The 25,407-nt window shown below is 45.1% G+C and overlaps 2 protein-coding genes across 2 annotated transcripts; one reads left to right on the forward strand and one right to left on the reverse strand.

The window, feature by feature from the left end:
* Positions 1 to 1,259: 1,259 nt before the first annotated feature.
* LOC130731925 (protein argonaute 1-like) lies at positions 1,260 to 8,215 on the forward strand. The gene is made up of 21 exons (XM_057584086.1): positions 1,260 to 1,614; positions 1,771 to 1,982; positions 2,076 to 2,278; positions 2,378 to 2,536; positions 2,628 to 2,761; positions 2,846 to 2,961; positions 3,044 to 3,150; positions 3,238 to 3,376; positions 4,443 to 4,667; positions 4,743 to 4,814; positions 4,910 to 5,032; positions 5,121 to 5,280; positions 5,361 to 5,623; positions 5,733 to 5,875; positions 5,991 to 6,056; positions 6,151 to 6,214; positions 6,296 to 6,431; positions 6,522 to 6,595; positions 6,667 to 6,761; positions 6,835 to 6,866; positions 7,798 to 8,215. Exons 2-21 carry the CDS (start codon positions 1,779 to 1,781, stop codon positions 8,001 to 8,003), a joined length of 2,721 nt encoding a protein of 906 aa, XP_057440069.1. The 5' UTR covers positions 1,260 to 1,614; positions 1,771 to 1,778; the 3' UTR covers positions 8,004 to 8,215.
* Positions 8,216 to 22,051: 13,836 nt separating this feature from the next.
* On the reverse strand, positions 22,052 to 24,483 carry LOC130739544 (uncharacterized). The gene is made up of 3 exons (XM_057591871.1): positions 23,063 to 24,483; positions 22,598 to 22,889; positions 22,052 to 22,486 (listed from the first exon to the last, which is right to left on the reverse strand). The coding sequence occupies exons 1-3, from the start codon at positions 24,481 to 24,483 to the stop codon at positions 22,052 to 22,054; spliced, it is 2,148 nt and encodes a 715-aa protein (XP_057447854.1).
* Positions 24,484 to 25,407: the final 924 nt, after the last annotated feature.

A 25,407-nucleotide genomic window follows, 5' to 3' on the forward strand; every position in this document is an offset into this window, starting at 1 on the left:
GGGGGAATGCATTTTTTTATTAAAAAATTAAACCCAATTTACCTTTATGCCCAAAAGTGAGAGTTATGTTGAAAATAATTGAGCTGGTTATTTGGTCATGTGACAAGATGTAAGATGATACCGATATCTAAATTAAGTTACTTTGACACCTTATAAATATATGTGTAAAAGATGGAGAGAAGAGAGAGATAGAAAGAAAAGAAGAGAGAGTAATAAATGTGATATGATTGAAAAAGAAGAAAAAGATAAAGAGAAAGTGAAGGTGGAAATGAAGTTAGAGGTGTAAACGTATCATAGCTCATATCTTGCTCCTCTAAATTTCTCACACACATACGTAAGTTAGGATTCCCCACACACACATACCTTATACATACATATAGACACTTACACACACACATATATAGGGGGGCATATCAAGTGAGAGGAGCGGTTTAATGTGAGAGATGAGAGCCATCAATAAGATCCATCGGATCATTATTAACGGTTCAGATTACACTGTTCATAAAATCTGCAAATGTCTCTCTTTCCACATACCCACGCGCACGCGTCTTTACTCTTTTATCTTCCTCGTTTGTCTGCATATCTCTCTCGCACAGTTCGTATTTGAGTTTTTTAATTTTATTTTAAGGAGGAGTTGTATTCACTGTCACCGCCTTCATATAGCATAGTTTAATTTCTATGCAATTCTAATTTTCTTCACTGTAATCCACAATTTCACATGGCACATACATAGAAATCAAGGAAGATTCTATGTTATGTTAATTTGAGACTGGATGGAAATTGAAACGGTACATATTGGGGATTTGGGGGTATGACTTTCACAACCTTAACCAGAGTGATGATGCAAAAGAGGAAGAACATGGAGAAAGATTAATGGGTGAAAGGATTCATGATTCATCAATGGCGAAGCTGCGGCGAGAAAAGAAAGGGAACGGGAGAAATAGAAGTTGCGCGTGGGTTAGGAAATTAGAATAAGTGGAGTACAGTAAATTGAATTAAATCTTAACCATCAATTATAATCCAACTGTTCTTATTCTTTATTCTCATCTCTCACATTAAACCACTCCTCTCACTTCATCCGCTCCCTATGTGTATATATATATATATATACACACGATCATAATTTAGAATATGTGAGTTGGTCACTACAATTAACGGGGAAAGCAATCATTGAGGTTGACCGGACACGGGTATGTTACCAGTTTTTTACTTAAAAAAACTCATTCTGTTGTAACAACCTGCTATTCCAGTTAGTTCCAGTTAGTTAGTGATAGTTAGATCAATTTCCTCTTGTATAGAAACACATGTATGATTCTGATTTAGATTAATGACAATCTAAAATTAATTTCTCTCATTCCTCGCCCCCTACAAAATATTCAAACTCCCATTGATCAATTCATGTGTGGTTCTTGCACCATTGATCTTTTATTTTTGGTAATTTCCTTCTTGATTCTCTTCTTCCCATTTGAAACTAGCTGGTGATTATCATGGGAATAGCCTGATTCTCTTCTTTGATATGCTTACTCATACCAATCACGTACGTTCTCCTTGAACGTTGCCTTCCTTCTCTTCCCCTACGGTGGCTTCTCTTTATCATTTTCTCAAAAGAATTTGGTGAGAACTAAAGTTTATTATATTAGTGTGTTTGAGTGTTTTCCGAGTTATTAATTACCTTTTGCATTGATGTGATTGCATTTGTAATATTTGTTGTGTCTAGTAATTAATAAAAAACACTGGTATTGTTTTTTCCATTGTGTTGTGTGTGTGCAGGGTTCATCATGGACAGAAAGAGAAGAACCGAAGGACCTAGTGGTGGTGAAAGCTATGAGGAGGTGAAAAGCCCTTCTAAGAAGAGTGCTTCTACTTCATCAACAATTGAAATTCCCCTCCGCCCGGGAAAGGGTACCCTTGGCACTAAGTGCATTGTGAAGGCTAACCATTTCTTCTTGGACCTTCCTAACAAAGAACTATATCATTATGATGTAAGTTCATCCTTAAATGGTTGGTAATAATTGCCTTTCGTTTTGTGTATAACATGCATGTTACTTATATTGTTGATTCTCTTGGTTGCTTAGGTCACTATTACTCCAGAAGTGACTTCTAATGATGTGAACCGTGCTATCATGAAGCAGCTGGTGAGGCAGTACCGTGACTCTCTGGGAAACAGACTTCCTGCCTATGATGGCAGGAAGAGCCTCTATACAGCAGGGTCATTGCCGTTCACATTAGAAGAGTTTCAAATCAACCTTGTAGAGGATGATGATGATGGCGCACCGAGGTTAATTTGCTTCATGTTTATTGTTAACTACCAACTAGGGGCCTATTAATTAATTGTTCATTTGTTAATCTTCTTGTCTCTAATTTTATTTTGATACAGGAGGAGGAGGAGGGATAATGAGTTCAAAGTGGTGATAAAATTCGCTGCTCAAGCAGATCTTCACCACTTGGGACTCTTTTTGGAAGGAAGGCAAACTGACGCTCCTCAAGAAGCTCTCCAAGTTCTTGACATTGTTCTGCGTGAACTCCCTACTAACAAGTAAAATTGCTATTGTGTGACTTTGGAGTTGCAGGTTTGAGTAGTGGAATTAGCTGTCTTGGCCTGAATTGGATTTTTGATGTTATTATAGGTATTGTCCAGTGGGGAGATCATTTTTTTCACCTGATATTGGTAGAACTCAGTCCTTAGGTGACGGATTGGAAAGTTGGCGTGGTTTCTATCAAAGCATTCGTCCCACTCAAATGGGACTGTCACTCAACATTGGTATGTAAATATCATTTTGTATTGCTTCAAATTTTCCTTCAGTAATTACTAACTAGCTAAATGTTAATAATGCTTTATGTGTAGACATATCATCAACCGCATTTATTGAGGCTTTGCCAGTCAAAGATTTTGTGACTAAATTGCTCAACTGGGATGTCTTACGCTCTCGTAGTCCATTGTCTAATGGTGACCGCGGCAAGGTTCATCTTTTACATACACTGCAACATTTTATTACTATTTTCTCTATGCGCTAGCTTGAACTCTTGTTTTTGTTCCTTTCAGATAAAAAAAGCACTTTGTGGTCTCAAAGTGGAAGTAACACATCGTGGAAACATGAGAAGGAAATATCGTGTCTGTGGTCTGACCTCACAGGCTACTGGAGATTTGACGTGAGTAACAAGAAGAATAGTTTTTTATTTAAATAAGTTGATCTTTAGTTTTTTGATTGACTGAGTTTTGTCAATATTTAATTTTAGATTCCATGTGGATGAGAGGGGAACACTCAAGTCTGTTGTTGACTATTTCTATAAGTCATATGGCTATGAAATTCAACATCCTCACTTGCCTTGTTTGCAAGTGGGCAACACACAGAAGCCTAACTATTTACCAATGGAGGTAAACAAACAATCTAACAAATTCATTATCAGCAGTTGGTAAGTTTGTCTCATGGAAAATACTAGCAATACTCTCTTTTTAACATTCTTTCATTAATTGGATAAAATCTATATAGTGTTCACTAAGTTATGTGACCCTATATAGATTTGGTGGGACCTAAATGCATGGAAAGAGAGAGCGCGAGTGTTCAGAGGAGAGTGTTGTTAGCTTTCCTCATGTATGTTTGGATTATGTGTATGCATGTAAATGACTTAATGTGTGTTTGGATTTCAGTTTGCGAAACAGAGTTTGAGTGAATGTGGGTTTGGAAAACAGAGTTTGAGTTAAAGTAGGTTAGTTGTAATGTGATTTATGTTTAGATACTTTTATTTCGAAACAGAGTTTGATATCATGAATTATGTTTGGATAATACTAATGAAAAGCATTTTTAGGTTGTACAATTACTAAAAGGGGTATGATTTTTATAATAAAATTAATATGAAAAAAAAATCCATTCATTATTTTTAACTACTCTTGTACTGTAGTTAATATAAAAGTATTAAAAATACATGTTAGTAATTAAAATGTGTAAATTAAAAAGTAACTAAAACATAATTAATTAAGCTGTTTTTTTTTAAAGGTAAGCTGTAGTTATATATACTCTAAATCAAAATACAAAACAACGTTTACTTCTTTAATAGATAATACAGTATATTATTATATTTAAAAAAATCACTAGTTTATAATATATCATTCTCGTGAATGAGAATTGAGTTTTTCAATTTAAACAGATTTCATGAGATTTTACGAGAAATGGGTAAATATTGGAAGTTGGGGTAGTATTGTCTGAATTAGATTTTTTAGTTTTAAAATTTATTTAGAATAGTGTCAACGGGACTTTCACTCAACGTAGAAGTGTTGATTTTGGTGAGTTGAGTGAAAGTGGATTTAGGATTAAAAGTGGGTTGAGTAAAATTGGGTTTAAAATTTACCAAACAAAATGGCACAAAGTTACATAGAACTGAAAGTGCTTTTGAAGGGCCCAACTCAAAAACAAACGTGCCCTTAATTGTTTGGAATATTGTAGGTTTGCAAGATAGTACATGGCCAACGGCACACAAAACGCCTTAATGAGAAGCAAATTACTAATTTGCTAAAATCCACTTGCCAACGTCCTAGACAAAGGGAGAACGATATAGTGCAGACCCTTAATAGGAATGCCTATCATGAAGATCCTTATGCTAAAGAGTTTGGAATCAAAATCAGTGACAAGCTTGCTCAAGTTGAAGCTCGGGTCCTTCCTCCACCTTGGGTATATTTTTGTTCTTAAACAACACATTTTGACACTTGATTTTACTTATGGCAATTGACATTATCTTCCCTTCAGCTCAAATATCATGATACTGGTAATGAAAAGGAATGTCTTCCTCGAGAAGGCAAATGGAATATGAGGAACAAGGTATTTTTTCTATGATTATCAACTTACTATGATTAGAGTCAATATTTCAAAGTTAATTTAAGTTTGAAATACCTTTCGCTTTCTTAATATTTCAGAAATTGGCCGAGGGTGGGGCAGTCAACAACTGGTTCTGCATAAACTTTGCAAGGAACATTCAGGATAGATTTGCCCAAAGCTTTTGCTATGAACTCGCCCAAATGTGTAGGACTTCAGGCATGGTATGTTATGTATAAATTATCTTTGCTAAAATTGTTTCTCTTCTCTTATAGACAAACAATTTACTTCATTACTTGATTTTACTGGTAGACATTTAATCGTGAGCCGGTGGTTCCTACACGGAGTGCTCCACCCGATCAAGTTGGCAAGGTTCTGAGAGCCCAATATCAAGATGCTAAAAACATAATTCGGGGAAGGGATGTTGATTTGCTCATTGTTATTTTACCGGATAACAATGGCTCTCTTTATGGTATGATTTTTTAAGTGATCTCTCTTTTTCTCCACCACCTTCCCTTTCTATTGTTACTTTCCTGGTCGTTTTATATGTAGGGGATCTCAAACGCATATGTGAGACCGATCTTGGGCTTGTTTCACAATGTTGTTTGAGTAAGAATGTTCTCAAGAGGAATCGACAACAATACTTGGCAAACGTAGCATTGAAGATTAATGTGAAGGTCGGGGGAAGAAACACTGTCATTGTTGATGCTCTTTCAAAAAGAATTCCTTTTGTCAGTGACAAGGTTACAATTGTTTTTGGGGCGGATGTCACTCATCCGCACCCTGGAGAGGAATCAAGTCCATCCATAGCAGCTGTATGTGTTTTTAATTTGTGTGTTTAGCTAGGTTCAAGCGACTGATGCTTGAAAATATATTTTTTATACTAGCTCACTCTCTCTAAAATCATGCTTGTTGATACTATAGGTTGTTGCTTCTCAAGATTGGCCTGAAATCACCAAGTATGCTGGTTTGGTTTGTGCCCAAACACATAGAGAGGAGATCATTCAAGATCTTTTCAAACAATGGCATGATCCAGTCAAAGGAACATCAACCGGTGGAATGATCAAGTACTCTCTTATCTTTATCCCTTGTAATCATATGGCCAGCTAGTAACCAATCAGAAAATTTTCCTTGAAGTTCAGTTTTTCTAGTTACTTGTCTCATTGCATAATTTGTTGGTAGGGAACTTCTTATATCTTTCTTTAGGGCTACAAATCAACGAAAGCCCGAACGCATCATATTTTACAGGTAGTCTTATCAATAATGTTTAAATCCTTTGTGATCATAGTATTCTTTTGATGTTGGTATCATGGTATGATTCTAAATTATTATTAATTTGCAGGGATGGTGTAAGTGAAGGACAGCATCATCAAGTTTTATTGTTTGAGCTTGATGCTATCCGAAAGGTGGAGAATATCATCCAACAATTTGTTTAAATAATATATGTTGTTAATTGCTAACTATTTGTTCTATTCCCCCGCTTTCAGGCTTGTGCATCGCTTGAGCCCGAATATCAGCCTCATGTAACTTTTGTTGTGGTTAAGAAGCGCCATCACACTAGGCTCTTTGCTAGGGACCATGATGACAAGAGTTCTGTTGATGCGAGTGGCAATATTTTGCCCGGTAATTTGATAGTGTGCAAAGCGTGCATTCATGCATGTATAATAATCATAATAATATTCTTGTTGGGCATGTCTGATGTGAAAGTTGCAGGTACCGTTGTGGACTCCAAAATCTGCCATCCGACGGAGTTCGATTTCTATCTTTGTAGCCATTCTGGCATCCAGGTAAATTTAGCTTCTTTCAAATTGGAAGTGAATGATTATATATGTTCTTATGACTATGAATCATGTTACAGGGAACAAGTCGTCCTGCTTATTACCACGTCCTATGGGATGAAAACAATTTCACTGCTGATGCATTGCAAAGCTTTACCTACAACCTGTGCTATACGTAAGTAATAAACTAGTAATGTGATATTGGAATCAAGATATTGTAATCTAATATTTTTAAATATTTGTTGCAGCTATGCAAGGTGCACGCGATCAGTATCTATTGGTGAGTTTTTTTCGAATTGAATTTGGATCCTCTGCCGCAGCTAGTCCCTCAATCTCTCTGCTGCAGAGTTTTTGGCCGTTAGATTCATCCAACGGTTCAGAATTTTAAGTATTAAAAATGTGTTTTAATCAAATAAAAAAGCAGGCACGTGACACAAGCTGTCCCTGAAGAGAACTGCAACCACCAGAAATCATTTCCACTTCCCGTTGCCACTGCACTATCCAACGGCTGGTCACCATCACCACCGACAGTTCGACACCGTCTCCTTCGTTTAGTGGGCCACATTCACACCACCGCTGGCAACGAGCGACCATAACACACCAATTCATAAGCCTACGAGGATATCAATCGCATTGTAGGTTCTGAAAATACATGATATTTCAACTAGGGGCCATTGTGTTTGAGATTGAGTAGTTGAAATATAGGATTACATCTACCAATGATTGTGTTCATTTCCAAATCAGAAATTTTTTTACCTAGAAAATTGGGGGTTTTCAGTTTCAAACGAAGAATCAATTGGTTCAATTTGAGTAGATTGATTTGGTAAACATTGTCATAGACCATCGGTGAGGCAAGGCAAACTCACTGTTGTTTGGAATGTGGTGATGAACAATGCAGCGGTAAAGGGAGAAGAAATTTGGTTCTAGGTGGTTGCGGTGCTCCTATCAAGTTTCCATTGTGCGTCACGTGCGTATTTTTTTATTTGATTAAAAAAATTAAATGTTTATGACTGTGAATTGTAGATGAATCTAATGGCCAAAAACTCTGCAGCAGAGAGATTGAGGGAGATGGCTGCTGCAGAGGATCCAGATCCGTTTTTTTCCATCTCTGATAATAGTTTGTTACACATTAAATCATTGATTTTTCGACTCAATAGTTCAAATTTGATTACAAGTTGTGTTTGGTAAATGATTATGTGTGACAATTGCAGTGCCGCCAGCGTACTATGCACATTTGGCAGCATACCGAGCAAGGTTCTATATGGAACCTGAAGCTTTGGACAGTGGGACCATGACCGGTGATGTTGCTCGTCGTCGCAGAATGGATGGACCAAGTACAAGTACTCCTCCACCTGTTGTTGTGAGGTCATTACCTGCAGTGAAGGAGAATGTTAAGAAAGTGATGTTTTACTGTTAGGATAGGATAACATTGTGTTTCAAAGTACTGAATGCTATAAGTTGGTGTGGTAAATAACACCCAATGATAGTTTCAAGATTTTTCAAGTTGGCTTCTTATTTTGTGGGTAAGGAGGAACATATAAGTTACAATTGAAGTTACATTTGAGCACTTGAACTCCCACCACAGTGGTAGCAACTCCTTTAATTTCTTATTATAATAATGACAACTTGATGGCATATGTGTCTGTCTCCATCAAAACGTTCATTAAAAGCTCCAAATCAAAGTCTCCCTCATTAAGGGAGGCATTGAAGTTCCACAAACGAAAAGAAGAAGCAGCTTCGCGTACTGCTGAATATTGCTGATAATAGTCCACAAGCATTTTTAATTTCTGCCTCTTTTAGAAGGAGTGAGTGTTCATGGAATTCTTAGTGGCTACTCATGTTAGCAAATTTCATCTACTCTAGGGTTTTCAACATACAGAAAACCTAAGCCAGGATCTTTAATTCATATGATTCTCACTAACTTTAAAGGGAGAAGATAACTAACCAGGATTCATGCTAGAATCCATGAAGAAATCCTTATGCTCTCTTAATCTTTTTCTCTCCTCTTTGCCTTCTACTTTTAGTCCTTCTCTGATGGATGAGAAGAGAGGTAGAATCCGTTACTTTGAAAACTGCTCCCTTTATTGCAGGTTGGTTATTGTAACCACCCACTCATCATTTAATTTTCTGAAGGAAGAGGAGAGGGAATTCAAAATTGAATTTTGAAACTCCCAACTAACTTTAATTGCTTTAATATCCTAATGACCATCACATTGAGGATCTTTTCATAAAGTTAATTCTATAAGTTACATGAGCCACATTAATTATTAAAATAATTTAACAATCTCCCACTTGGCCCATGTGACGACTTGAAGATTCAACAAACCATAAGTGCGCACTTTACGCTGAAATTTATCAGTTCATCTTTAATTGAAATGAGATGATCGGATCATGGCGGTCACAACTCATCATGCGACATGATCCCTTCCATGTATCACAGAACCAAATCAAATCAAAACAACTTTAATGAACACTTCCTGCAATGTTCAACTTTAATGTTTTCAAACAAAACACAACTTGTTATCTCATCTAAACCATACACGTATACACCGTACTATGAATAACAGGTAAAACAAACAGAAACACATATTTAATTGAATTCATAAGTGTCATGTCCATACAAGCAAACCCATCATATGTACATATGCATTCAATAATATTATGCTAACAAGGACTTGTCTATAATGCCCATCTTTACAGCATGGCCAGAAAATGTTTTGGGCGGCAATCCCTTAGTTAGCGGATCCTCTATCATCATATCAGTACCAATATGCTCAATAGACACTCTATGTTTCTGCACTTCTTCTTTGACAGCTAAGTACTTTAAATCCATGTGCTTTGTACTTATCATTCTTAGAGAAGAAGACAGCTGCAGAATTATCACAATAAATTCTTAGCGGCCTTTCTATACTATCAACAATACCAAGCCCTAAGATAAAATTCCGCAACCATAATGCATGAATAATGGCCTCAAAGCAAGCCACAAATTCAGCCTCCATAGTTGAAGTAGCAATAACTGATTGTTTTGCACTCTTCCATGATATTGCTTCACCAGAGAGCAAAAATACATAACCAAATGTAGATTTCCTTGAATCTACACATCCAACAAAGTCTGAATTCGAGTAGCCAACCACTTCAATGTGATCTGGCCTCCTGTATGTAAGCATGTGATCCTTGGTGCCTTGTAAGTACCTAAGGACTTTCTTTGCAGCTTTCCAGTGGTCCATTCTAGGATTACTTTGATATCGGCCTAACATTCCACCAACAAAACTGATATCTGGCCGAGTGCATGTTTGAGCATACATCAAACTCCCAACCACTGATGCATAGAGAATAGACTCCATTTCCTTTCGTTCCAAATCATTCCTAGGACATTGCATATTACTAAACTTGTCCCCTTTCTGAATTGGAACTATTCCTGCGAAGCAACTTTTCATTCTAAATCTCTCTAACACTTTATTGATATAACCTTTCTGGGACAATCATGTTCCAGCCAAGAACATAGAAAGAAGGTATAGTGCCTAGAATGAGAGGATTGCAATGAGATAACCTAGAGAGAGAGCGTGTAACCGCTTAGAGAGAGAGAGAGCGTAACTGAATCTCAAGTTTGTTATTCATCAAATGAGCTAAGAGTTTCTTACAATTGGTAACCGCCCCTTATTTATAGGCGAGAGGTTTGGCCTGGCTTATCTAACGGTCCTTAGTGGGCCGGTTGGGCCTCTCGGAGGAGGCCCAGACCTTTGGCTTATGCATCGCCTATGGGCGAGCATCACTGGGCGAGGGTCTCTGGGGTCTCGCCTAGTCCACAAGACACCGAGCTCGAAGCATGAGGGCTAAGAGTGTCTTTTAAAACAAAGGCGACAATCATAAGAAAAACTAACTAATATCAAGGCTAGTGAACAAGGTAGGTCGCCAATATGGCATGATAAATAAAGCCAAAGCTAAATCTTGACTCTTCTTGACAGACTCCTTTGAGTCCACAAGCCCACGAGTGGGCTTGTGGCGACACCGATTGACTTGCTCGCCCAGCTGCTACTGCGATCGCCGTGAATCACGGTGGTTTGATACGTGTAGGTCGCGTGTAATATGTTGAGGAAATGCAAAGGTCAGCGAATCCGCAGAATCCCAACCGCTGCCCTCGAAACATCCCATCAAATCTCAATAAAGTCTGCCAATCTAAATTTAAACCAACCAGCCGTCTTGACTTCTCATTTAATGCGCCGCTCCCACTTCCCCAAAATATGCGTCTCTTTCCCCAAAGTAATCATTTCACCTTGTCATCATGAGGCACGATCTCCCACTACCCTTACATGCGGACACGATCTCAACAACTACTTCCTTATAAGACCCCCCTCTCCCATCATTCGTCACTTTTAGGAACTTTGAGCCCTGCTTCCTTATTTTGCCTCTCTACTTCTTTCAGAGAGTTGATACCTTAACACCACTTCCTACATCCATGTGCTCGCGCCCCCTTCCGTTTTACCTTCTTCAAAATGACTTCCCAACGCCGTCTCCAGAAATCTTCCCGTTCCCAGAACGATGTCCCTGCATCTCCACCCCCGGTTGACCCTTGTCCTCCAGGAGGGCTTCGCCTCGTCGGGGAGGCCATCGAGGCCTTTTGGCGCCGGGTTTTCGCCACCCTTCTTGAACCCACAGACCAGATTCCCACCCAAGAGGCCATCTGCCAGCCTTCCGAGCAAGCCTCCGATGAATCCGTCGCCAAAACTGCCCGCTAGGCCAGCGGGCTCTGTTACAAAAAGTCCCTTGAAGACATTCTTGTTATTGGGAAGTGCTTAAATAGATACCGCCCTTGGCGGCGCCGCACGGTTGATCACGGCGTAAAGAAGCCCCATTACTTTTACGTTTACGAGTACCTGTTCTTTGATCTGCGGATCAAACTACCCTTCTCCCCCTTCCTCCGCCAAGTGATGAGGGAGATCAACGTCGCTCCCTGCGAACTGCATCAAAACGCCTGGGCCTTTGCAAGGTGCTTTGAGATACTGTGCGACGCCGTCGGCCTCGAGCCGAGGGTTGCGCACTTCTTTTATTTCTACGCCGTAGAGCCGAAGTCACTGAAGGCCCAAGGCTGGGTTTCTCTAAAATCCCGCACAGGTCGACAACGCCTCCATCCATACAAAAGCAATGTCAAGATGGGGCCCGGACGTCGATACTTCCGGGTGGTTGTGCATTACACGTACCCTGAAGTTTTCACCCTACAGGATGAGACTGCCCAGTTTCCCTTTTACTGGACTCAAGCCCCCCACGTTGTTCAGCCGCCCTCGGACGCGTCGCTAAGCGATGAAGATAAAATTATCCTCAGCTTCTTTGCCAAGCTCCCCATTCTTGAGTGCTCGCAACTGTTGGCGGCCGCTCGCCAAAACACCCTTGGTCCAGTCCTAGGTTGGATTCCCTCCTACCCCCTCTTTGCATCGCACCATCATGTTTTTTCTTTTGTATCTATTACTAACCCTTGTTGCGCATATCTCCTTTTGTTCTCAGGGGAAATGGAGTTCACCAAGGCTGAACTAAAGAGTGCCCTTGCCGCCAAGGCGATTGAATTTCCCCCATTTTCAACACCGGTGGGGGCAAGAGAAAACGCATCGCCGCTTCGGGTGCTGACGATGGGACCGTCGCCCCCTCTCCGAAAAAGAACACAAAGGCTTTATCTGGTGGGCCAGCGCCGGGTACCGCCGGCGAGACCGTCCCTTCCGAATCTAGCGAGCTAACTCTAAGCGCTGTCGGCGAGACTGTTGGTGAGACTGTCCTCCCTCCATGGAAGAAAAAGCACCGAAAATCCAAAGAAGTTGAATCTAGCGAACCATTGTTAGATGGAAAAGATAAAATTGTCGCCCCCTTGGTGAAAAAGATACACAAAAAATCCAAAAAGCCTAAAGTTGGCGAGACCATCGTTTCTCGCCAAGATCCGGTTGCTGGGGGCGAATCGAATCCAGAAGCGGGGTGAATACACCGTCCGCCCCTAAGGAGTTCATCGCCAACCAACCTGCGCCCGAGGGGACCACTACCACCGCCCCTCAATCAGTCCTTGTATCTGATCATTCAACTCAACAAGTCGAGGTGAGCTCACCTCGGGCATCCCCCGCATGTTCAATGGATTGTAATGACGAGGATCAGGTTCTTGTCGCTCTGTCGTCGCCTCCGCCCTCGCCTTGTCACTCTTTTCCCGCCCCCGAACACATGGACCCCGAGGAAAAAGAAGGTCCCACGGTGGATCGCTAACTTACCCCTGTCGACTTTATGTTCATTGATCCTTTCTTTGGGAATTTGAAGAAGGTAGAAGACCCTGATCTTGATGGCGTCGCTCAAGAAGCCGTCTTGAGCCTTCTCCATGCTAGTTGTCTATTTGCTAAATTCTCCAAAGATTCGACCACCGCCGCTGAGGTTGAAGAGCTTCGTCAGAAGGCGGAGGGGTACCGCACTGCCATGCTTGAAGCGTATGGCGAGCGTGATAGGCCAGTAGCCCAGGTGGCGGACAAGGTGACCAGGCTGAACAATTTGGGCATCAAAATGTGTGAACGCGAGTCTGACTTGTCTGACTACGAGGCTAGAATTGAAGAATTAGAAGATGAGCTTGTCGACAAGCAGAAGGAATTGGACGCCCGGGCCCAGGCGATCGCTGCGAGTAGGGAAACCTGCGTCGCTATGGATAAAGAGCTTGCGTTCCTGCGCGGCGAACTATCATCGACAAATGAAGCCCTCGCCACGGCGAGAACCCAGATAGAGGCTAAAGACAAAGCTATCGCGGAGGCAAAGACCCAGGCATCCTCCGATGTCAAGGCCCTTGAGACGAGGTTGAAGATTGAAGCTGCTGCTGAAGTTGTGGAAGAGCGTGGTCTTGGCTTCTTCCTGGCGAAGGCCCAAGTCTTGCACCTCTACAAAGAGCTGGATCTTAGCGAGATGGGGGCTTTCAAGAGATTCACTCCCGAGGGTTTGGTTGGCCCAAATGACCCCCTAGGTTTTAACGCGGAGTACTTCCTGGCTGCCGAAAATGAAAGGGAAAAAGAAGATATTAATTGAGTTTGACTATTTGTTTTTATTTTCATTACCGCTTATTGTAATTATGACCGTCCAGCGAGGCTGGCTGCTAATGAAAATTTGACTTTTTGTCTTCTTTTGCTTTTTATTTCGCCATTGTTCAATTTTGCGTTTGTTTTCAATTTAAGTCTGAATTACGTTTGACGACTTGGAGGGTGTGCCAGGTTTAGCTAGGACTTTTGCTCAGTTTCGAACTGAGGGCTTATGGTGGGTTGCCCAAGGCTTAGCCTAGTTAGAAACGCTCGCCCATATTTCGGGGAGTCTTTTGCTCGCCCATATTTTGGGGAGACTTTTGGGATAAGAAGCTTATCCGCACACGTCGCCAACGGGTAGCAGCGGTTGCGCCGGACTTTTCAGAGCGATCCCCGGACATTAAGGTCGTGTTGGGATCGCTACCTTCAGGAAATTTTCCCCATCGAGCAAACATTACAATTCAGTTATGAGCTAGGATTATTGCTGAGAATATCCTTTTGTATTTGATTGTAAAAAGAAGTTTTACATTTATTGAGGGATGCCTCATTAAAAAACTCCCGCGATGGAGAAAAAAAGTACATCTTTATTTTTTGTCCTAATTTTTGCTCCTTCCTGCCGTGCCATTGCTCCTACCTTCCAAGTAGTCGTCGCCTCTGATCAGAGTACCACGCCACGTACCTCATCTTTTAGCTCCGACGTGCTCGCCACCCATTTGTCACTCCTGTGAGGATGGTCGCCCCCCTTGGTCACCCTATGGTAGAATGGGCGCTTGCCTAACTTGTCCCTTCGCTTGACGTACCGGGCCGCCATTGAAGGTTTAAAATTTGCGGCCCCCATTGGTTTCCAACATTCTACATTCCCTTTCCCTTTGCTCCTGTGGCGACGCGCTTGGCACCGCTCCTCTTCAGTATTCGACTCGCCCCGGGATTGATCAACTTTTCCCAATTTGCTTTGCTCGCCTCGGCTTCGCTGAATCTTCAACTGAACCGCACCATGTAGCACTGCCCCCCTTTCTCCGCTTCCTTCCTGACATGTGCCCAACAGGGTTGGCTTTTTGAACCTAGGCAACCCCTAGAATGCCGCATTCTTTTGACTCTAATTGAAGAGATCAAAATTGTCCTCTACCAACTTCTCCAAGCGTCTTTCCTAATCGGTCGTGAGCCTGGGCTCAATCGCCAATACTCCCTTACTGAACTTATACATTTCCAGGCCCCCGACCACGTTTGCCCAGCGCTCCTAAGCATGAGCATCGGTAAATTGCCCATCTTTCCCTATCCTGCCGTCTGGCCTTTCCTGGTTTCGACTCCTTCTTGGTCCCCCGCACCTTTCACTGATCCACCGTCCTTGCCTTCTCGCGCCGTTCTGATCCCGGCCCTGGACGCTCCGCTGATCCATATCGCCCTCCAAAATCTCAATCTCGTGACATCTATGCCCGGCGCCAGCTCCCTTCTTACCATACAAGCTCATGCAGTTGTTGTAACATTCCCTCGCCCGACGTTGGTCTACCGCGATCTTTCCTACCTTCCCGCAGTTCAGCGGGTATTTCACTGCCAGGTGGGCTGTCGATATTACCGCACAGAGGAGGTTTAGCGTGTTCCGACCGATGATGACATTATACGACGCGACCACCTGCAAAACCAAATACCTTACTCGCAAGAGCTTCTCGTTCTCATCAACGCCAAAAATTGTGTCCAAATCCAAGTAGCCGCGTACCCAAACCTGTTCCCCCAAAAAGCCTACCAAAGTCCCAGAATATGGCATCAGGTCTTGATCTGTTAACCCTAATTGATCAAGTGTGTCACCATAGATCATATCCGCAGAACTACCCTGATCTAGAAGCACTCTCCGCACATTGTAATTGTTGATCTTCACCATCACCACCACGGGATCGTCCTTATGTGTCTTAATTCCTTCAAAGTTTGCCGATGATATCACTATGTCTGGGTGCTGAAAACCAAATGGAATTGAAAACTCTTGTACAAAACTTACCGCCCTAACATGCCTTCGTCTCGCCGCTTGTGTGTCGCTGCCACCGCCGAAGCCCCCTGCAATTGTATTGATTGTTCCAACCGGCGATTCGAGATCCTTGTTGAAGGTTTCTTCAGCTCCTTTCTTCCTTGTCCCCAATGTCTCTTTCTTGTCCGTTGTTGGTGTCCGACGACGGTCATCCCGCCTGCGGTCATCCTGCTGGCGGTTTCCCTTATAGTGATTCCCCTGCTGGCGCTCGCCATGCCAGCGATCACCGCGATCATTCATTTGTGAGCGTCCTGCCCTAATTAACCTCTCAATCTCACTTTTCAATGTGAAACAATCACCGGTGTCGTGGCCCGCCGAGCGATGGTACTCGCGCCACTTAGTTTTGTCCACTGCCACCCGCGGCGGATTAACATCCCTCTCGCCCTCTTCAACTACATGCGCTGCCTTGACCTCCCGAAGTAGTTCTGTCAAATGTGCATTCAGGATTTTTCTTGACCCCTCGCGCTGGCGAGAATCAGTTTGCCACGGGCGTTGTCGCTCAAAGTTTTCCTTCTTCGGATAGAGATGCTCCTTCGCTAGCTTCTCCGATGGTTTGATTTTCTTATCCCTTTGCTTGCTACTTTCTCCCTTCTCCCGACCTCGCCTGCCTGCTGGCGATACGTCCCTCTGACCGCCATCTTTTTCCGTCTTGGCACGCCTCCTTTTGAACGTGTCGTCTTCTTCATACAGGATATAAGTGTTCGCCCGAGCGCGAACTTCCGCCATCGAACGAGCAAGCTTCCGACTTAGCTTGTTGTTCGGCCTCCCCGACAACAGTCCATTCTAAAAGGCGCGCGCACAGGCTTACGTCTCCGACTCCTCGATCATGACAGATGCTGCGCTGTACCGCTTCACATACTGCTTTAAAGTTTCTCGCTCTAACTGGCAAACGTTATACAGATCATCAATCGTGACATGCTTGATCTTGCTTGCAGAGAACTAAACAAGGAACTTCGATGAGAAATCGCAGAAGTTCGTGATAGATCCGCGAGGCAAAGTCGTGAACCAAACCATTGTCGTGCCTTTGAAAGTTGACGGGAACATTATGCACTTCACCGCATCAGAAGTTGAACTTATCACCATCTTCGTGTTGAAGTAGAGAAAATGATCCTTTAGATCCTTCCTTCTGTTGTACGTCTCCAGAACGAGATTCTTCATGTTGTTAGGAATTGCTACCTCCCTCACCGCCATAGAGAAAGGCTCAAACTCCGCTACAGCCTCCGCCTCCCGTTCTCCCTCGTCCTGTTGCTCAAGGTGATAATAGTCCAACTGCTCTTGCAAGTAATCATTCCGCTGCCGTATGTTGTCAACGTTGCATACCAAACGTCTCCAATCTCTGTGAGTGATCGGAGCTTAAGGTAACAGCGACCCACCTCCTGAGGCTTCCGGCGAGCGTGCCGGAGATCCTTGCTACGAAGGTGAGGACGGTGGAGTAGGTAATGGAGGCGTCGGAGGAGGAGGAGTCGGTTGCTCAGATTGCTCGCGACGAACCTCCTCACGACGAGGCCTTCCCCTCACACGACGCAGTGGTGAACCACGCCTTTACACCACGCCTTCAACCGTGAACCAGAAATTCAACCAAAAACATGAAAATCAGAGGAAATTGCACAAAATTCGACCAAGAATGTTTCATCATGAACATTGAGATGAGGTATAGTACCTAAGGTGTAAGGAACGTGATGTGAGATTCCTAGAGAGAATGAGAGCGTAACCACTTTGGAGAGAGAATAACTGAATTTCAATCTTGTTATTTCATAAATGAGCTAAGAGTCCCTTACAATTGGTATTCCTCCCCTATTTATAATTGGGGGAGTTGGGCTTAGTGCCTCTGAATCGTCCTAATGGGCCAGTTGGGCCTCCGGGATGAAGGCCCAAGTCCCTGGTCCGCTTATCACCCTAGGCCAGCGCTCCTGGACGAGGGACCCTGGGGTCTCGCCCAGACCACAAGTCCACAAGACACCGAGCTCGAAGTATGAGAGCTAAGTGTGTCTTTAAACTGAAGAAACAAGGCGACGACCATACGGAACTAACTAATGTTAAAACATAAGGTATGAAATCAAAGGACAGTTGCCAACATGGCTTGGTAATTTAAAGCTTAAAAATTCAAGTTTCGAACGTCCCATCTTGCTCCTCCGGCGGTTTGAGTCCACAAGCGAGCTTGTGGCGATGATGCTGGATCTGCTCGCCCTGCCATAGTTACGCACGTGCCCTGAATCGTGACTTTTGACATGTGTCGAGCCTGTGCCACGCGTTGCGCCCTGAGGTGGTGTAAAGGTCAGCAAATCCATGGAATCTCAACCACTACCTTTGAAACGTCCTTTCGAATCATAGTAAAGCCTGACAAATTGAATTCAAGCCAATAAGCTTCAACCATTGTAACTTTTCATTTAATGCGCTGCCTTTGTTTCCCGAAATCCGCGCCACACTCCCTTGAGTGATCATTACACCTTTGCCATGATGAGGCACGATTTCCCAACCGCTGCTTATCCCAACTTTTAAAATCCCCTTCCCTCACTCATTCACCACTTCTGAAATTCCTACAATCTGCTGAAATTGACAAACTAGCACCCTCTTCCTTTCCCATCCTTATCCTTCCTCCCAGCAAAAATGACTCCCCAACGCCGCACCAAAGGATCCTCCCACATCTCCTTCTTCGGTTAACCCTCCCCCCTCCGAGGGATTTCCCCTTATTGAAAATGAAAAGAACGCTTTCTGGCACCAAATCTTCGCCACCTTACCCCAGTCCATAACTCAAGACCCCACTCAGGAGGCCATCTGCCAACCTTCTGAGGAGTCCACTGACAAGTCTATTGCCGAGACATCCCGCCAGGCCGGCGGGCTTTACCACGAGAAGTCCCTCGAAGATGTCCTCATCACCGGTCGGGGCTTGGAAATCCGCCGTCCCTGGCAGCACCGCACGATAGAACAAGGCGTGAAGCAACCCCACTTTTTTTATGTTTACGAGTACTTCTTCCTCGACCTGGGATTAAACTACCCTTCTCCCCTTTCCTCTGTCAGGTAATGAAAGAAATCAATGTAGCCCCAAGCCAACTTCATTTGAACGCTTGGGCCTTCATTCGGTGCTTTGAGATTCTCTGCGACGCCGTCGGTCTTGAAGTAAAAACCTCCCATTTTTTCTACTTCTACAGCGTGGAGCCAAAATCCTTGAAGACTCTAACTCCTAGGTGGGTCTCTCTGAAATCTCGTACGGGCCGGCAGCGCCTCTACCCTTACAATAGCAATGTCAAGAAGGGACCCGGGCGCCGGTACTTCCGCATACTCGTACATCCTACCTACCCTGAAGCCTTCACCCGCCGGGACGGGACTGCTCTGTTCCCTTTCTACTGGACCGAGAGTCCTCGCGACGTCCCGCAGTCGTCCGACACATCGCTGAGCGATGAAGATAAAGCCATCCTTGGCTTTTTCGCTGGGCTCCCCATCCTTGAGTGCTCATAGTTGCTTGAAGTCGCTCGCAAAAACACCCTCCCCTCATTTCTAGGAGGAATGAACTTCACTGAAGTCGCGCTCAAGCGCGCCCTAGCTGCTGACTCACTTGAGTTTCCTCTCATTTTTAATACTAACGGGGTTAAGAGGAAATGTGCTGTCGCGGATGCTGATGTCGAGGTCGCCGCCTCCTCTCTAAAGAAACGGACCATAAGATTCGGTGCTACCCCTTCTGAAACGGTCGTGACGGCCCCAAACGTCGTTGCCACGGGGTCTGGCGAGTCAATACCAGACTCCATCCTTCCGCTGGAGATTGACGAGCCGGCTCCGATGTCCACCGACGACGCTGACCAACCTTCCCCAACAAGAAAATCCCAAAAATCCAAAAGGGTCGCCCCTGGCACAGATGAAAAGTCGAGGGTCGCGACTCCCTCGCCTCAAAAGTAAAAAAAAAAAACAAAGAAGAAAGCCAAGAGACCCCAGGGCTGGCGAAACATCTGCCCCTCGCCAAGACCTGGTGGGCGGGGAAAAGCCAAACCCCACGGGCGATGCGGGGTCCTCGCCCTTTCCTGAGGAAGTCATCGCTGATCAACATGCTTCGGAAGACGTTCCCTCTAGTGCTCCCCAAACGACCCTCTCTCTGGACCATTCATTGCAGTGTATACCAAACCCCCACCGCCTCGCTTCCGCTTCGCCGTTCTTCCCCCGCCGCTAGCCATCCGATTTTTGATGGGCAGACGTGCTTTGTTTCAAATCAGCAGCCCTGCCCTGTCGACTTTATGTTAACTGACCCTTTTCTTGGCAGCATGAGAGGAACTGAGAGTCCTGACCTTGATGGTGTGGCGCGAGAGGCCATCTCGAGCCTTTTGCGTGCGGGGTGTCTCTTCGCCAAGTTGTCACAGGACTCAGCCACAGCCACTGAAGTTGAAGAGCATCGTTAGAGGGCTGAGGGTTACCGCCACGCTACACTCAAAGCACATGGCGAGCGTGACAAGTTGTTGACCCAGGTAGCGGCCCAAATGACTAAACTGAACAATTTGGGTATCGAGATGAGTTATCGCGAGGCTGACTTATCCGCTTGTGAAAGGAGAACGGAGGAACTGGAGGGCGAGCGGGAAATGTTCCAGGAACTGAAGGCAAAGGCCGAGGCGATCGCGGCGGGCAGGGCTGTTTGCCCTGTCAAAGACAAAGAGATCGCATTCCTTCGCAGCGAGTTGGGGTCAACGAACGAATCCCTCGCCGAGGTGAGGTCCGAATTAGGAACAAAGGCCATAGTTGTTGCGGACGCAGAAAACCGTGTGAATTCCGAGATCAGAACTCTCCTGGCAAGGTTGGCGGTCAGGGCTGCTGCTGAGGCTATGGAAGAGCGTAGTAGCGGTTTCTTCCTCGCCAAAGCCCAAGTTCAATATTTTTATGAGGGGATTGACCTCAGCGGGACGAGAGCCTTCAAGAAGGTCACCCCCCACGGGTTGGTCGGCTAAGACGATCCCCCGGGCTTCAATGCTGCATATTTCGCGGCAGCTGAAAACGCAAGGGAAACAGAAGACGTTAATGCAGTTTGAACATTTTGTATCATCTTTGTATCTACCTTTTTTCTTTACCCCCCCCCCCTTTTTTATAATTAATATCACCCCACGTTATTTAATGAAAATTTGCTGGGATTCCGTTTGTCCATTTCTCTCCTCGTTCGCGCCCTTGTGCCCTTTGGGCTTTGCATTTTGTGCTCGTGTAGCGATTTTGAATGTGTGCCAGCGAAACTAGGACTTTAGCTCAGCCTTGGACTAAGGCTTTCTTTTTCACACCAATATTTCCTGTAAAAGCAGGTGTGGCCTCGCCGGTTTTGTCCCGGCGAGGACTTACAGTTGCTAGGGACCCAATGACCATATAGGTTTACCCAGACTTATGCCTAGTTTTTGTTCTCGCCCATATTTCGGGGAGGTCTCGTTTGCCCATATTTCGGGGAGCCTTTTGGGATAAACTGCTTGTCCTTGGACAAGGAGATTACCCGCACACATCGCCAACGAGAGGTCAGCGATTCACGCCAGACTTTCCGGAGCAATCCCCAGACATCAAGGTCGTGTTGGGATTGCCACCTTCAAGGAATTTTTCCCACCGGGCGAACGTGACATGTTAGTTGAGTTGCTATCTGGATAGCAGCGGTTCGCGTCGGATTTTCCCGGAGCGATCCCCAAACATCATGGTCGTGTTGGGATCGCCACCTTCGGGGAATTTTTCCCACCGAGCGACCGTCGTATTGTAATCCAACTAGGAGTATTACTTGAGCATATCCTTTTGTATTTGATTATTAAAAAATTTTACATGGGAGGGATGCCTCATTAAAAAACTCCCGTGGCGGAGAAAAATAGTGCATCTTTATTTTTTGTCCTAATTTTTTGTTTTGTTGCTGTGTCCTTGTTCCTGCTTCCTTTGCTGCGTCCTCGGCCCTGCTTTCCATACGCTTCCGCTTCCAGCCCCTCGGGACAAAGTATCATCCCCATCACCACATCTTTCGAGCCCGACGTGCTCGCTATCCACTCATCGTTACTTTTGGGCTGGCTTCCTTCCATGCCCGCCTCGTGACAATGAGGAACTTCTCCTATCTTGCCCTTCTGCTTGTCGCGCTTGGACGTCCCTGGCTTGAAAACTACCGAACCCACAGGCTTCCAATATTTTGACTCTCTTTTTGCTTTACCCGGGAGACGACTCACTGGGCTCCTTTTCCTCGCCTTCTTCTTGTCCTTAGACCGCTCGCGCGCCTTGTTATCTCTTTTCTCACCGCTGCCCTGTTGGACGATTCGCTGATCCATTCCTTGAATCGTGATTCCTTTTCCCTTTTGCTCATCTCGCCCTGAATTCGAGAGATTCGGTTTCCTTAACATCGGTAGTTCCCAGAGTTCTGGTTCTTTTGAGCTCCAGTTGAAGAGGTCAAATTTGTCCTCTACCAGCTTCTCTAAGCGTCTCTCTTGACTAATCGTGAGCCTAGGCTCGATCGCCAACACCCCTGCTGAATTTATACGCTTCTAAATCTGCGATCACACTTGCCCAACGCTCCTCTACATGCGCGTCCGTGAACTGTCCATCCTTGCTCGTCCTGCCATCTATCCTGACCTGTCCTTTGTTGCTCCCTGATCTTGCTATCTTCCTGTCAACCCCCTGCTTCGTTCCCCCTTGCCTGCCTTGATTACCTTGGATGACCTCAACCTCATGACACCTGTGTCCCTCGCCAGCTCCTTTCTTTCCATACAGGCTGAGACAGTTGTTGTAACATTCTCTCGCCCTCCTTTGATCAACTACAATCTTTTCCACTCTTCCACTCATCAACGGATATTTCACCGCCAGGTGTGCCGTCGAAATTACTGCACAGAGGCGATTGAGTGTGTTCCTTCCAATGATGACGTTGTAAGATGCCACAACCTGCAACACAAGATACCTTACGCGGAGTAGCTTGGCGTTATTGTCGATACCAAAGACTGTGTCCAGATCTACATATCCGCGTACCTAAACTTGCTCGCCCGAGAAGCCTACCAACGTTCTTGTATAGGGCATCAAATCTTTGTCCGTCAATCCTAATTGATCAAAAGCATCGCCGTAGATGATGTCAGCGGAGCTTCCTTGGTCCAAAAGAACCCGCCGCACATTAAAACTGTTAATCCTTATCATTACAACCACAGGATTGTCTTTGTGTGCCTTGATCCCTTCGAAATCTGCCGACGATATCACAATATCTGGATGCTGGAAACCGAATGGGGTTTCATACTGTTGCACTGATGTCACCGCTCTCACGTGCCTTCGCCTTGCCGACGCTGTGTCTCCGCCCCTGCCAAAGCCACCCGTGATTGTGTTTATTGTCCCAATTGGCGGCTCAAGGTCTTTATTAAAGGTTTCTTCCGCCCCCTTCTTCCTTGTTGTCAGTGTTTCCTTTTTGTCAGCGGTTGGCGTACGTCGGCGGTCGTCTCGCCTGCGGTCATCCTGCTGACGGCCCCTTTCTACCGGTTCCCTTGCTGTCGTTCTCCATTCCACCGATCGCCACGGTCGTTCATCTGCGATCGTCCCGCTCGAATGAGCCTCTCAATCTCGTTCTTCAGGGTAAAGCAATCTCCCGTGTCGTGGCCCGCCGAGCGGTGATACTCGCACCACTTCGTTTTATCCAACGCCACTCGGGGCGGGTCGGCCTCTTTCTCGCCTTCCTCAACCGCGTGGGTTGCCTTGACCTCTCGAAGCAACTCTATCAAATGTGCATTTAGACTCTTCCCTGACTCCTCTCCCCGGCGAGGGTCAGCTTGATGCCACGGTCTGCGGCGCTCAAAATTTTCTCTCTTGGGGTACAATGGCTCCTTCGCAGCCTTCTCTCCTGTCCTCACCTTCCTGTCTCGCCTTTTGCTGCCCTCTCCCCTCTCCTTATTCTGTTTCTCTTCAGGCGAAGCGTTCCCCCGTTCGCCGTCTTTCTCCTTTTTCGCGCGCCTTCGCTTGAAAGCATCATCCTCTTCGTCCAGAATATAGGTGTTTGCTCGCGTCCGGATCTCTGCCATGGACCGAGCCGGCTTGCGGCTCAACTTGCTATTCAGCTTCCCCGGCTGCAACCTGTTCTTGAAGGCACGTGCACAGGCGTGCGGCTTTGACTCCTCAATTTTTACTGATGCCGCGCTGAATCGTTTTACGTACTGCTTTAGAGTCTCGCCCTCAGATTGACGAATGTTGCAGAGATCCTCAATTGTCACTTGCTTGGTTTTACTGGCGGAAAACTGGACAAGGAATTTTGATGAAAAGTCACGGAAATTAGTGATGGATCCTCGAGGTAGCGTGGTAAACCACGCCATGGTTATGCCTTTGAACGTAGCTGGAAACATCCTGCACTTCACAGCGTCGGAAGCGGCACTGATCACCATTTTTGTATTGAAATATAGTAGGTGCTCTTTGGGATCAGCTTTCCCGCTGTTTGTCTCAAGGACAATATTCTTCATGTTATCTGGTATAGCAACCTCCCTTACTGCCGTTGAGAACGGTTCGAATTCAGCCACGGCTTCCGCTTCGCGCTCGCCTTCATCCTGCTGCTCAGAACGATAATATTCTAGCTGTTCTTTTAAGTAATCGTTTTGCTGCCATATATCATCAACACTACGGATCAAGCGCCTCCAGTCTTGACCAGAGATCTGTGCCTGAGGTGCCGGAGTCTCCTCTCCCGAAGCTCCGGGTGAGTGCGCTGGTGTTCTCTGCTGCTCTGGTGAAGTTGGTGGAGAAGGTAATGGAGGCGCTGGAGAAGGAGGAGGTGGAGGTGGTGGTGGTGGAGGAGTTAACCGATCGGTTTCTTCACGGCGAACTTGGTCGCGTTGCGGCCTGCCTCTCACGCGACGTAGAGGCGAACCGCGCCGCTGCTCCTGATCTTCGTCGCATCGTCGACGACGTGTCTCCATCGATCTTTCTTAGTGAACCAAAGAACTTCAAGCGAAAAACTAAAAACCGAAGAAAATCACACAGAAAATTGAACTTCTCTAAACCAAATTGCCTTCCACGCAGTCCGGGAATCAAAATCTACCGTTCCCTACAGACGGCGCCAAATGTTCCATCATGAACATTGAGATGAGGTATAGTACCTAAGGTGTAAGGAACGTGATGTGAGATTCCTAGAGAGAATGAGAGCGTAACCACTTTGGAGAGAGAATAACTGAATTTTAATCTTGTTATTTCATAAATGGGTATTCCTCCCCTATTTATAGTTGGGGGAGTTGGTCTTAGTGCCTCTGAATTGTCCTAATGGGCCAGTTGGGCCTCCGGGATGAAGGCCCAAGTCCTTGGTCCGCTTATCACCCTAGGCCAGCGCTCCTGGGCGAGGGACCCTGGGGTCTCGCCCAGTCCAAAGAACAACAATCCACGTAGTCTGGGAATCGAAATCTACCGATCCCCATAGACGACGGCAAATGTTCCAGCCAAGAACATAGAAAGAAGGTATAGTACCTAGAATGAGAGGATTGCAATGGGAGAATCTAGAGAGAGAGCGTGTAACTGCTTAGAGAAAGAGTGTAACTGAATCTCAATTTTGTTATTCATCAAATGAGCTAAGAGTCCTTTACAATTGGTAACCGCCCCCTATTTATATGCGAGGGGTTGGGCCTGGCGTATCTAACGGTCCTTAATGGGCCGGTTGGGCCTCTTGGAGGAGGCCCTAACCTTTGGCTTATGCATCGACTATGGGCGAGCATCACTGGGCGAGGGCCTCTAGGGTCTCGCCCAGTCCAAATCCTAACAATCCTTCTGATCTATTACGGAATATTTCTATTCCTATAACATAGGATGTCTCACCCATATCTTTCATTTCAAAGTTGTTAGAGAGAAATTTG

The sequence above is a fragment of the Lotus japonicus genome, chromosome 1 (genome assembly GCF_012489685.1).
Source record: "Lotus japonicus ecotype B-129 chromosome 1, LjGifu_v1.2".
In the NCBI taxonomy this organism is placed as follows: domain Eukaryota; kingdom Viridiplantae; phylum Streptophyta; class Magnoliopsida; order Fabales; family Fabaceae; genus Lotus; species Lotus japonicus.

Bases quoted from the DNA above. Each gene is read 5' to 3' on its own strand.
- LOC130731925 (XM_057584086.1), top strand. From the start codon at position 1,779: ATGGACAGAAAGAGAAGAACCGAAGGACCTAGTGGTGGTGAAAGCTAT. The intron at 2,762-2,845 runs GTATGTAAATAT...CTTTATGTGTAG, and splicing joins GGGACTGTCACTCAACATTG to ACATATCATCAACCGCATTT. The intron at 4,815-4,909 runs GTATTTTTTCTA...TTAATATTTCAG, and splicing joins AATGGAATATGAGGAACAAG to AAATTGGCCGAGGGTGGGGC.
- LOC130739544 (XM_057591871.1), bottom strand. From the start codon at position 24,483: ATGGAGACACGTCGTCGACGATGCGACGAAGATCAGGAGCAGCGGCGC. The intron at 22,890-23,062 runs GTAGAAAGGGGC...TGGCTTTGGCAG, and splicing joins GAACGACAGCAAGGGAACCG to GGGCGGAGACACAGCGTCGG. The intron at 22,487-22,597 runs GTAGGCTTCTCG...CTTGTGTTGCAG, and splicing joins TGCCCTATACAAGAACGTTG to GTTGTGGCATCTTACAACGT.